The following is a 14343-nucleotide window of genomic DNA, read 5'->3' on the forward strand; positions in this document are numbered from 1 at the left end:
AAAAATCGTGATTTTAATTGCAGTTGTGTCCATTTTCGGATTGAGTTTTTGAAGAACTTTGAGTAATTATTTCTTAATCTATATAAACCCGATTTTGGTGATTCAAGAGTCTAAATTCAAGAGAATTTCGTGAGAAATCTCGTGGTGATCTCAGAAATATGAGGGAAAGTTTTGTTTGAGGTAAAAATACATTTTTAGTTTCTGATTTAGTCATTTTCGGAATGAAATTTTGTAGAATTTTAGAAAAGGGTATCTTGGTCAATATAACTCCATTTTGTGTGATTCTTGAGGCTAGATTGTGGGGGGTTTCACAAGGATCGTCATAGTACAATTTTTTTGGGTTGAAAGAGTTTCGTTATTTTAGAATTCACTAATTTTGATGCTGCCATTTTTGGTCATTTAGTCGAAATTTATGAGCTTTAGTTGCATGCTCGTCCCGCGTAGTTTTCCATCCCAAATTATGTTATAAATCTGATTTGTAAGCTTGGGGTGATGTTTAGAACCTATTTTGGGTGTCAAATCCAGAATTTTGGATGCGTGTCCCATAATTCCCATTTTAGACCCCAAAATTAGTCCGTCTCCAAAAATTATGAAATTAGTGTCTAAATGACCGTATTGATGTCATGGTTCTGTTTTTGATAGCGTGGCAGCATTTCGAGGTAGTTCGTAAGGAAAAAGCTCCGACATAGTGATTTGGAACCCACGTGTTTAGCCTACAGGTAGGCTACGGTTTTACCTTTCTTTAGATTGAGATGGAATGTGTGAAAATATGTTGAAATAGTTGGAATTTGGGGTGGGTAGTTTGATTGTACATTTTAGGTGTTAGAAATCATGATTTAGGCTTGTTATTGGGTTTTTCGGATATTTAAAAGCATGTGTATCTTGTCGTTATTTGTTAGTATTATAAGGAGATTTGAATGAGCATGTTGTTGATACTGTGGGGTATGTTGGCCTTAGTATAGGATGTAAACTTTCTTTAGATATCCCGACGTCGTTCCGGTAGACTTAGATCCTTGTAGAATGATATAGCATCTAGTGCCTGGTAGTTTGGCCTTAGTTAGGTGTTACCGTTGCTCTTAAAAATATCCTCATTCATAAATTGATATAATCGTGACCTTCGTGTTGCGTTGGTAACACTAGATTTTGTGATCATTGACTTTGTCTCCGGTTTCAGTTTTGGCGGCATATCGGTTGACTCATTTGGAAAAAGATTTTTGGTACTGTTATACTCTAGTTGGGAGGTAGAATGATTGGCATCATAGGATAAATTATTTGTGAGCATACGGGTACCAAATCCCGACCTTCTTTCTGAATTATCGGGGAGCATCCGGGTACTCAGCCCCTGCCTCTACCGGCTTGCTAGTATGATGAGTATCTGGGTACCCAGTCTCATCCTCAATCATACCGATGCATTACGGTGAGCATCCGAGTATCCAGTCTCGACCTCGACCACACTTATGTATTATGGCAAGCATCCGAGTACCTAGTCCCTGACTTGGCCACTTTGAACATTCGGGCGAGCATCTGGGTCCCAGTCCTGGCCTCGACCCCTAAGTCACTACTAGATCGATTGACTCTTGGAGATTCTGGATTTGGAAATGATATAGTACTTCAGCTCCTAACATCGCAGATTCTTGGTTCCTAGCCTTGGTAGTTGTAGCTATTCTGTGTACTCGGCGAGCTTATGGGGGTTCATCCGAGTTTTTATTTAACTTGCTCACGAGTGTTCCGGCTGGGCTTATGGGGGCCCACTTGGGTATAGTTAGTTGTAGTTCTCATAGGTAGTACTCTTTCTCCTTTTTGATGCTTATGTTAACTCCTATTTAGGTTATTTCTCTTTTTCATATTGTTTTTACCTTTTCTGCTCAGTCAGCCTATGATGCCTACTAGGTACCTGTTGTCTTGGTACTCATACTACACTATGCATCTACTTTTGTGATGCAGGACCGAGCACCAGCTACCGCCGTGGATAGATCGAGCCTGTTGCATTCAGCTTCGGAGACTAGGGTTAGCACTTGGCATTTTTGGATTATTCCTATCTCCTTCAGTATGGATGGCCCGTCTTTTGCCGTTTGAGACTAGTCAGTTGTTATATATATTTTCTATCCACTTTCGAGACTTGTACTCATCTTTTATTTTGTAGCAGCTCTGTACTTGTGACTTTCAGATTTTGGGAGGGATCTATAGTTGTTTACATCATGTTTTGGTTTACTTCCTCTTATTCTTTCTGCCTATCTTTATAGTTCATCACTCTTGTTTAATTTCTGCCCTCAAACCCATTACTTGAAATTTTGGATTGACGGGTTGGCTTACCTACTAGAAGGTTATAGTAAGTGTCATCATGACCTAAGGAGTTGGGTCATGACACATGACTAGAGAAATCGGGTCGTGACAATTACTCCGATGAAAATTTTCAAATTTTGCAAAGTATGAATCCAAGAAGAAAAATGGATTATTTCCCAAACCCTATAAATAGAATATTATGCATCTTTTGTATGGGAATCATCATATTTTTTTTCAGAGTAGAAGGCTAGGAATAGAATCCACCTTTAGGTTTCTTTTCTTCTTCTTTTTCTTATACATTATTTCATGAAAATATTTTTTTTAGTATTTGTAATTATTAGGAACAGATAAGAACCCTTGTTCTGGGGCTGCGACTACGAATGATTGTTGAATATTGATTCTATGGATGAGGTTGGTTATCGTTTAAATTACTCTTGTGTTCTTGAATTAATATTTTCACGCTTGATCACCATTGAAATAAATATATTGTCTTTTCTAGAACTCTGGATAGGAATAGAAGAATGGAACGTGGAATACACAGAGCATGATCTTTTCTTGAACAAAAACTAGAATTGATTTGTATCTAGGATAGGGATACACCTAGGTCAGTGCTTGGGTACGAAACGTGATTAAAACTAAATGCTCAACAGTTGGTTCTATCTATCCCTACTCTACAATGTAATTACATGGTCAACTGGGGTAGAGGTCGTGAGATCATGACCATAATATCAACCCTGTAAATCATTAATTTGATAGCTATCATAAATCTATAAAAGAAATATGACACATGAATTCTTAGTTACGCTGCAGCTCTGAAATTGTCTCAATCATTGTAAGTTAATCTTATTATTTAATTCTTGTAACTTTTATCATACAAATTCCAATCACACTTTTTTGGCACGCTTAAATAAATAGTTAGACTTGGTGTAATTTAGTAAAAAAACTAAGTAGAGTCTAAGGCCCCCTGCGAATCCGTAAATCTTAGGAGCATGTCGCAATAAAAGGATGGCCCCCTATGCATTTCATTTTTTCCTTAAGGGAAAAAAATGTACCCCTCATCATAGTGAACCTCTCCTTGTGATCGAGATGAGGTAAATGTCTCCCAGCTGGGGGGGGGGGGGGTCGAATCGGAGTTTCCTTAGGTAGCCACCGACCTACTGTTATCCTTAAACTTTCAGTGCGTTTATGTTTCTACTTTATGAATATGATTTTTTTGGGCATTTAAGTTAATTGACAAGTCCCAGTGGATTCGACATTCGGCGCCTAAGAAGAGCCACTATATTACTTGCATTACTGCATACACTTGCGTGTGTGTTTGGATACAACAGCTATTATTGACTCCAATACAAATTATAGTGGAGTTCCACACTTATTCTCAAAAACATAAACAAAGTCACAACAGTTTTCAGTCAAGAGAACTGCTATCTGATCAATGAAATTCAACTATATGTGAGAAGCTCCAATGAGACAAAACTCACAAGAGCGACGACCCAAGTGAGACTCATATTTATTTGCCATTATTCAAGAGGAACTTCTTGTACCAGTAAGCAGATTTCTTGAAATATCTTTTAAGTCCATTTTTGTAGTCAACAAAGATGTTGCCAAATCGAACAGTGAAACCAGCATCCCATTCATAGTCATCTAAAAATGACCATGCAAAATGTCCTTTCACATTTGCCCCCGCCCTGCCAATAATTAATGCCCAAGTAATTAAGCTCCTCTTTGGTTATAAATTTTGCAATTGAACATTGAATTTTTGAAATTGTGTTTGGATATATATACATTTTACTTGAATTGTTTTTAAAATTTTGTGAGCTAAAATACCAAAAACTCAAAAATTGAAACTTTAATATATTTAAAGAACAAATTTTCAAAATCTATAGTTTAATGCTAGTTATATTTAAAATACCCATAATAAACAAAAAAGGGAGAAAGAAAATCTTACTTTATGGCTTTCGATAGAAACCATAGGTGTCCCTCGTAATACCTAATCCTCATATCATCTTTAAGTGCTTGTTTAAGTGGCAATGTGCTGTTGTTCGCATCTGCCATTCCTGCAATACATGATCTCAATTAATTTGCTAAACTAAAAATGAAGAAAAAAGCTTATGGATCGAATAGCTAGTTTAAAGTCGTTTTAATATAAATTACCATTTTCTGTGATGTAGATGGGAGGATTCTTGTATTTTTGCTTGAGATAAAGCATGAGGTCATATATGCCTCTTGGATAAATGTGTAGCCAGACCAGGGCAGTCTGCAAGCCAATATAAAATAAATATATAGTTCAGACTCCTATAAATCCATAAATATATCACACAAAAAAATAAAGAAGAAAAGAAAAAGGAGAGAATTAGTACCGGTGTACCGATAGGTTTTCCGTCCTTTTGTGCTGAATTATGAAATACAAGCTGTTAAAAAGGTTTCCGTGGTTGTTGTTTTGTTCCTCCACAAAATAAAATATGACAAATCTAATGGACTTTTTGTTATCAATAAATATATAGAGTACATAATATTTTTTCCATTTCAATTTATGTAATTTAGTTTGATTTAATATGAAGTTTAATAAAGACCTTCGAGAAACTTGTGATCTAAAATAATTGATAAATGTTTGTTTTTATTACTATAAATCATTTTATTTTGGGTAAATTGACATTTTAAAATTAAATTGTTACTAAATATAGAAATATAACATTCTTTTTACTATTGACTAAAAAAAAGTAAGTCATATAAATTGAAATAAAGAAGTATTTTCTTTTTTTACTGAAAGACATAATTATCATACTGAAGGGACATAAAACAGTCCAATTTTCGTTTTAGTCATTCTAAAAAAAGAACAGTATATTAATATATATATAGTAACAATTAACTTTAAAATGTTCATTTTATTTTTAATGAATTATTTAAGTCACACAAATAGATATTTATATCTTATTTTAAATCATAAATTTCAAAAAAAAAAAATTATATCAAATCAAACTGCATCACAGTAATGAAAAAAAAAATCTCAAAGAAATGAATGAGTTTGATTACTTACTAGTCATATCTACATGACCGTCTGTGGTATAGCTAAGGTTAACTCTAGGGACAGATAGCATTGGAGATGCATACTGAGTAGTATAATAATTCATTCCTAGAAAATCAATTGATCCTTTCACCAATTTTTTCTGCTCCGGTGTGAATTTTGGGAGCCGGCGCCCTACATTCGCTCGCATGCTGGCTGGGTACTCACCATATGTAATTGGATCCAAAAACCTACACAGAATATATACTGATATAAGAATGGCATGAGCATTTGACATAGCATTAAAAAATTGGAGAAATGATCTCAAATTTTGATCAGTTCATGAATCAAAGTTGTAAAGTAAATTACTTTAGTCGAAATAAAATTTATCCCTTTGTTCCAACTTATGTTAATGGATTCGGATATGATGAACAAACCACCTAGTTTTTGGTGCAAATTCTCTCATTGATTTTTCAAGAATTTTATAATAAAATTTATATATTTGAAAGTATAAGTCACATACACAATAATTCAAAATATTTTAAAGAGTTTGAGAAAATTATAATCAGAAATAATGGTTGGACTTGTCAAATAATAGTAATACCATCACATCAAACTAGATGATATAACTAATTATTATCTATAGTAATCGTGACACTTACTCTCGTATATTGGATTTGGTGAGGGGTTGAGTCAAAATTCTTAAGAAACTCGACAACCCGATAATAACAAAAGTTTGCAAGGGAACAATAAGCAAGGGAGTGCAGTGGAAAAAATTAAACTCACCATCCTAAGAAAAAATCAAGTGCATTTTGAGGGGCCTTGAGTCCTAGAGGAGTCTTGATTTTAGGCACAAACCAGTGAGTTACCAGAGTGATTCCTATCTGCCCTTCCTGAGTTTTCTGAAAGTTCTCACAAAATAGAAAAAATGTCAAAATGAAATCTAAAAGGTCAACAAGTCTGTAGATCAATGAATAACTATACATCCCACACGACTACGTTTGATATATTTGAATAGAGGACTTGTTCTTTGATCTCTTTTGGTGGGTTCATCTCAGAATTATAAGTTGTTTTCAATTTTTAATTCATTAATTGTATTCGGCCTGTGTTCTTTTCTCATCTTAAATAATATCTATTTCGATAATTAGGAAAATAAGAAATTATCGCCTGAGTGAAACGATCAATGAAACTTGACCTCGATACTTATTAATTTAAGTTGAAAAATAAGTTAAATGCATAAATTACACAAGGAGCTTTTGTTATAGATGTCCCAGAGCTAATGATCTACTGAGAAAGGAGGGAAAACAAACAGAATAAATAATTTTGGTCCAAGTGAATCAAATGTCAACATTGGTAATTATATGTCTAAAATATTAAAAGTTAAATATGTGAGAATTTGTGCATCCAACTCAAATTCTTAGTCAATGGTGAAGTTTAACCCAGATTGTTTAAACCCCCATTGAAAATCAAGCACAACCAATTATGATGGACAAGTTGTGTATTCTCTAACACTGTCTGACACGTATAGTTGATTTTTTTTTTGGATAGATTGAAAAATGAGCATGAAGTAGAGAGAGAGAGAGAGAGATCAAGACCAACAAAGCTGAAGAGTGGGTTTGGAGCTAAGAGGTGATTAAGTAGGTTTAACAAGCTAGGACTGGGTCTGAGGCAAAGATTGTGACTTGATAGGCTGAATTGAGAGAGAAAAAAACTAGTTCGAAGGTCTGAGTTAACAGAGATGTTCAGAGCATAACGATAATAAAAAGAAAGAAATTAACTGATATCCACCATTCATGTAAAGAATTTTGATACTAACAAATCCCTCTACATTTTTATGTTAGATAATATTTTTTAAATTACATGTTCCACATTTTAAAGAGGCTTTGTTGTAAATATCATTTGGTAACCTAATAACATGAAAAATTATTTACATATATTAAACAAAAAAAGAAAACAATAATGTATGTAGTCTTAATTACCTCCATTTGTTAATAGAAAGATGGAGGTATAAACATACCTGATATTTTTCTCTATATACTTTGACACCAGTTGCATGTGCAAGAAGCAAATTGTGAGCTACAATATATGGCTCTGTCGCAGAATCACCCTTTGTACAATTTCCAACATAACTCGAACATCTTCCTGGTGCAAACGTACCACTTGCATATCCGAACATGCTATAAGATAATGGCTCATTCAAAGTGATCCAGTGCTTTACTCTATCACCAAATTCTTTGAAGCAAATGTCCACATAGTCACCATAGTCTTTCCTAAACGCATTAAGTTCAGTTAAGACATAATATAGTTTAATAATCAAAAATTAATGTTGTACTATTTTTTTTTCCAATAATATAAGATCTTACAAGAAACGATCATAAAATTTCAGTATGGCATCAAACAAATGTTGTACTATTATTTTCAATAATATAAGATCTTACATGAAACGATCATATAATTTCAGTATGGCATCAAACAAAATAAGAAGTCTTACGTTAAATCTCATCTCTACTAAAACAACTAACTAAAAATATTTACAAGTTTGGCTCATCAAAAAAATGAAGCACATATATATGAGGCGGTATATTCAAATATAATATAATTAAGTAATTAAAAGTATAATATTTAGCGTGATCACACAATTATTTCATCAGGTAATAGTGTGTAATCCCTGTGAATTTTTTTTAATGTGATGATTTCTAATTGAATTCTTAAAACGTCTTACACTATTTTGGAACTCATAAAGCCTCCATATTCGTCCTCAAGACCTTGTGGTGTGTCCCAGTGGAAAAGCGTCACAAATGGTGTCAAACCTTTTAAGAAATTAGAATAAAAGTTAGGAATTACCTTATGAATTTTGTTTCTGAAAGGGTTATATTAATTAGAATAAGATAAAAGCTATTAGTACCATTGGAGATGAGTTCATTGATGACATTGCTGTAGAATTTGATGCCTTCTGGATTCACTCCTTTGCTTACCTTTCCATCTAAAGCAAAGTTTAAATTAGTAATGACAGATCAACTATTAGTTTCTCCCTTCTTTTTTTTAATTACACCAAAAAAAGCATGTGATATGACTCAATTAAAGATATGTCCCTTTGCACTTTAAATTACTTTATAACTAAGTAAATTTAAGATAATCTGAAGTGAAACTATAAATGAACAAACTAACTAAAGATGAGAAAAACATATGTTATCAAATATTATAAGTTCAGAAAAGACAAATATCGTATATGTTTAGGTGAAGAAAGTTATGTAGTAATTACTAATAATTGGTAAATCTTATTAAACGTGTGAGTAAAAGTTTTCAACAAAAATATTTATCCTCTAAAATTACATTAAATTAATTAAATACGCAGAAAGCTTCAACTTGTAATTTAATATTTATTACAAATGATATTTTAATAAAGCTAGTGATATATTTTAAAACTAAATGTTTGTGTAAGCTTATCGGGAGCATAAGTATTTGATTTTAAAATATGGGGAACGCATTTCTATATTGAATTATATAATTTGGTGTAATTTACCCTTTGGGTTGACTATTGAGAGGGGAGGGAATGCTTCTTATATATGTTCAACATTTTAGTAAGATACAAAGTATATCATCAAATATTTAATATGATTCCATAAGTGAATTACATGTACAAGAAAGTATCCTTACATGGTAAAATTCTAGACCAGGAGATGGACATCCTGAATGCCTTCATGCCAACTTCCTTGAGTAGGCGTATGTCTTCCTGCATATGCTCATTAATTAAGTTTAGTTTTGAGATGTTTATACTTTTATTCAGTTAGCTAATAAAACTTTTACGCGCAATACAAATACATAATAAATGTATAATAAATATTCAATAATACATTGATTATATAATTGTTATATATTAATCATACACCGTATACTCGATACTTTGTAAAAATTAAAGAGAACTATTTTTGTTGTGGACTTCGTTAGGAATTAGGATGGTGTGTATTGTAAAAATTCCCATAATAATATAAGCATAAATACCTTGTAACGGTGATAGAAATCAACAGCGACATCTCCCGTTGAACGGTCTGCAATTTTTTCTGCAATTTAAGGGTAATAAATTGTTAAGAGAGGGCAATTACTCTAGAACAAAATAAACTATCACAAATCCAATTATGACGCTTCAATATGGATGTTGAAATTAGAAGAGCATTTTGTAGAGTTTGGGGCTAAAAAATTTTTTATGGATGCCAATTATAAGTTATAAAACAGTTAAATATCCAAAAACATCTCACACTATCAAAGTTAGATCGATTATGAAAATAAATATTATGACAGTTTGACTATAGGAGATTGAAGCAGGCAGTAGCAGACCCAAATATTATAGGCTGAATTCGTTGGTGTCCCTTAAGTTGGCATCAACTTTCACTTAGACATCTCAACTAAACTTTATTGATTTTAGACACCTCATGTCGAATTCTGTTATGTTATTTTGACACTTTTTTTTTACAATCAGCCAAAATTTATGGTGTGTGTTACACTCGCAAGTAAATTGACGAATTAAACAATGACATTTGTTATTTGTGGCAAAAACAAATCTTAAATAATGAATTTTGAGTAAAAATAAAAAGTAACCAATAAATAAATAACACATGATATTCTTTCAAAAAAAAAAGATTTAAACCTATAAAAAGATACAACCCCCCGCCCCCCTCCGCCGGCCCCTACCTTTTCTTCTCCAAAATCCAAATACCCCTACCCACACCCCTGTACCCCACCTCGGCCTTTCTAATTTTCTTCTCCAAATATCCCTCTTCTCTTTTACATCGGCTCACTCCCCCAACCCCTTTTGATTGTCTTCTCTAAATATCCTATCCTTTTGACATAAACATCTGCACGCACATATAACGTTTTCTTTTATTTACAAAATATTCAATATCATTTTCTTATTTCTTTTTAGCCTAATAAGTAACTTTAGAATTCATAAAAAAATATTTCATTCTCCTGTAGCTAGATGATTCTTTCAAGAAAGAATTTCATGAATATTTAATATTTACTATTTAAATTTTGAAATGGGTCTATTTCTAAATTTCTAAGATATTTTTCGTTAATTTCCATTATTTTGCTGTTCCTACTTCATTCACCATTGATGGAATTTAAGTTAGCAAAAATGGTGGCTGAAAATGAGGAAGAAAAAGGAAAAAAAAAATAAAAAATGAATTAAATAGGTCTTTCACGCGCGGTCAACGAGTGTATTACACTCACTATGTCACGTAAGTAAAAAATGTCAAAATGACACAAAAAAATCCGACATAAAATATTTAAAATGAACAAATTCTAATTAAAATATCTAAATAAAAGCTAATACCAACTTTAGCCGATCACCAATGAGTTCAACCAATATTTTATGAAGAAATTCAAAAGTCTGGAAAGTATTGACCTCATATACCCGTTTGGTTTTATATTTGATCGATCTTGTTTTCAGTTACACTAATTCCTTGGATATGTGTGACAAAACATAGAAAATGGATTTAATGTAATAAACTATAAAAATAGGTTGATTTTTATGTGATAAAAAATAATAATTTGTATGTGATAAATTATAAAAGTCGAATGACTTGTCTGTAACAATAAAATAAATAGAATAATGATTTTTATATAGATAAAGTCAAAGCTGAATGACAACCTTGATATTCACCCTTTTGATATTCAATTTATTATTATGTACTGCTGTTGAAAATAATCAGCATAAAATAAAACACAGCTCATTATCTAGAACTATGTGATATGCGCTGTCATTATTTTATATAAAAATAATTGAAATAGTTCACGATAATATATATGTGGACAATTATAAACCATACTGCAATGTCAAATTCAACTGTACTACAATATTTAAATCTATCATTTAATTTAATTTTAATTGATATTATTTAATTTTAAATACGGATAATTAAATATTTAAATTTATATAATTTGAAATAAGTATTCACACTTTTTTATATATGGTATAATATAAATCACTTTGAGTGTATTTCACACAAATTGCCACGTAGGACGTCACATAAAATGCGTATTTAATTATTCAATTTTATATAAATTTAAGTATTTATTTGTGCACATTTAAAATTAAAAAAATATAAATATTTATTGATACCAAATTAAAGGACAATATGCCAATTATTTTCTTTTAAAAAAAAGTTATGATATGGAGGCGCTGTTCACGCCACATTTTAACTGCTGGAGGAGTCAGCCACGTACTAGATCTGCTGAAGAAAGTCTATAGTTTGATAAGCATTGTTTAATTACAAGCTAATTGATACACACTAGCCAATGGTTTTCCAAGAACATTAAATTATATTAAAATTATTCTTCATGCTAATTGAGATAGTATGCATATATAAGAGCCATTGATCTAACGGAAAAGGGTCAAAATTACCCCTGAACTTTGAAAAATAGTTTATTTATGGCCTTCGTTCTACTTTAGGGCCAATTATACCCCTACCGTTATACTTTGGGCCAAATATGCCCTTGAGATTAAATCTGTTTTTTTATCTATTTTTTAAAATCAGTTTATTTTATTTTATTTTAAATTTGTTTTTAAAATCTGTTTTTTATATGTTTTTTAAATCCATTTTTAATCTATTTTTAAATCTGCTTTTTAAATTATTTTTTAAAAAAAATCTGTGAATGCAAATTTATTTTAAAAACAAATTTAAAATAAAATAAAATAAACATATTGTAAAAAATACATAAAAAAACAGATTTAAAAATTTTTATTTTAAATTTTTATTTTAAAATCTGTTTTTATATGTTTTTTAAATCCATTTTTAATCTATTTTTAAAAATCTGCTTTTTAAATATATTCTTTTTAAATCTGTGAATGCAAATTTATTTTAAAAACAAATTTAAAATAAAATAAAATAAACATATTGTAAAAAATACATAAAAAAACAGATTTTAAAAAAATAAATTAAAAAGCAGATTTAAAAATAGATAAAAAAACGAAATAGATTTTTTTTAAAAAAAATATTTTAAAAAAATGGTTTTAAAAACAGATTTAAAAAAAATAAAAAAACACATTTAAAAGGGAAAATAAGTTGACCACTGAGAAACTGACATGTGGCATTCTGTTATACTCAAGGGCATATTTGGCCCAAAGTATAACGGTAGGGGTATAATTGGCCCTAAAGTAGAACGAAGGGTATAAATAAACTATTTTTCAAAGTTCAGGAGTAATTTTGGCCCTTTTCCGTTGATCTAAATTAGTTACGTTACATTAATAAACACATCAAAGGTTGATTATTATAGTTTTATTCCAGAGAACGTATCTCTAATGGTGATCAACTTATTTGTTGTATACGTCACCTTCAGCTCACAATTAATTAATACAGTATATATTTTTATCAAATGATCATTATCGCAACTACTCATTTTTTATTTCTTACCAAAATGGAAAGATCGGTACTAATCAATGCATATGATTGATTACATTGATGACTTAGTGGCCGTTTGAATTGGTTTATAAGTTGTTTTTAAATTTTATTTTGAGTGTTTGACTAGTCAATTTAAACTCATTTTGTGCTTAAAATAAGCTCCAATAAATAGTTGGGTTTATTTGAATGAACTTATTTTAAGCAGTTTATAAGTTAAAAACAGCTTATAAGTCAAAAAAAAAATTGACCTCCACCTACTTTTTTTTTAACTTATAAGCAGTTTTCAATTTACAAGTTACTTAAAAATAAGTCAATACAAACAGGTTATTAATTACTTTACAATAAATTTATTGAAGCAGTGATCGATGGATATATGCAGAGGCGTACGATAGAGAAAAACCTGGGTGCTTGTGCGTGAAAGTATCCCATATACTAGCTCCCCTACCTCCTTGATGAGCTCCTCCTTCAATCTGCTTATTCAGGGAAAAATTATTACAAAAATGAATCTCAGTATATGTATATTATGGGATCTCGTATTTCTACTAGGTTTAGGTTTTGCATTAGTATTTTTATTTAGTAATAGGATCGATAAAGACAGATTAAACACCGTTCAATCAACATTCAGTTAGTCGGTCTGAGTTTGGAGGTCGCAACTAGGAAAATTAAATATCTAAAGCTCATAGGTTGAAAATGTGTGTGATCCTATAATACTAGAAACATGGAATAAACTACAAAATTTATTAGTAATTTTTAGCTAATTCATTGCTAAATAACTTCAAGTTAATTGAATTTTGATATAATTTATCGTTAATTCGTAGTTAAACGAGATTAACATGAAATAATTTTTGATGTTTAGTTATGAACTTTTGTTAGCACCTGGTAAGCAGCTGAAGCAGCACCAAATATGAAATCAGAAGGGAAACTTGTCTTGTTAAAAGGCGCCACAAAGCGCTTCGCGGGGACTGCCGCAGCATTGGTAAGAGCGAAAAGATGAAGAATTACTACAAGGTAACAGGAACAGAAACTCATGAAGAGTCTTCTTATACCCATTGTTGGTAATTTGCTTCTTTTACTAATATAGTTGCAAATTTTTGTTCATTCCAGGGTCCATATATATAGCCAACTAAACATATAAAATATAATATATATTGAAAACAACAACCGGGATGTATAATATGGTAGATGTTAATTAACTCAAATTTTTATTTGGACGAGGGAAACATGTTTCATTTTAAAATTAATTAAGGGTTAGATTTAATTAGTTAATTTAAGGCTTTCATCATTATTAGATAATAAATATTTTCATATCCAATTTTTGAATTGTTTATTTGAATATTTTTGTTTTAAATTTAAGATATGTAGCATGTATTAAAATGTCTTTTACTATTTTGTTTTAAATATGTTGTATTGAAAGTCAGTACTACAAAAAAACTATTTCAAAAACGATGGCCAAAAGTGAAGGAAAACATGTTTATTTTGGTAAAAATCGATCCAGTCACTTTCGTTGCTTTTGTCCTCGTCACTTTTCGAAAAGCGACAGACTACATCATTTTTTTTAAAAAAAAATAATCTTTTCTTCTTAAGCAATGCCGGTTGTCGCAAATTATTTTTCTAGTATAGCGATAGACAATGTCGATTTTCAGAATTTTTTTTTAAAATCCC

At 30.9% G+C, this 14343-nt stretch overlaps 1 protein-coding gene across 1 annotated transcript; it reads right to left on the bottom strand.

Annotated features, from left to right (window-relative positions):
- Positions 1-3510: 3510 nt before the first annotated feature.
- Positions 3511-13758, bottom strand: LOC129889071 (beta-glucosidase 13-like). The gene is made up of 13 exons (XM_055964190.1): positions 13558-13758; positions 13082-13151; positions 9287-9345; positions 8942-9017; positions 8190-8267; positions 8007-8094; positions 7302-7554; positions 6071-6186; positions 5318-5535; positions 4641-4672; positions 4435-4537; positions 4229-4337; positions 3511-3968 (listed from the first exon to the last, which is right to left on the bottom strand). Exons 1-13 carry the CDS (start codon positions 13729-13731, stop codon positions 3791-3793), a joined length of 1554 nt encoding a protein of 517 aa, XP_055820165.1. The 5' UTR covers positions 13732-13758; the 3' UTR covers positions 3511-3790.
- Positions 13759-14343: the final 585 nt, after the last annotated feature.

This window comes from Solanum dulcamara, chromosome 5 (genome assembly GCF_947179165.1).
Source record: "Solanum dulcamara chromosome 5, daSolDulc1.2, whole genome shotgun sequence".
Lineage (NCBI taxonomy): Eukaryota > Viridiplantae > Streptophyta > Magnoliopsida > Solanales > Solanaceae > Solanum > Solanum dulcamara.

Excerpts from the sequence above, each read along its gene's own strand:
- LOC129889071 (XM_055964190.1), bottom strand. The coding sequence starts at position 13,731 with ATGGGTATAAGAAGACTCTTCATGAGTTTCTGTTCCTGTTACCTTGTA. Across the intron at positions 5,536-6,070 it reads CTTGATTTTTTCTTAGGATG|GTTTTTGGATCCAATTACAT; the intron begins GTGAGTTTAATT and ends TATTCTGTGTAG. Across the intron at positions 4,673-5,317 it reads CGGTCATGTAGATATGACTA|CACAAAAGGACGGAAAACCT; the intron begins GTAAGTAATCAA and ends TTCATAATTCAG.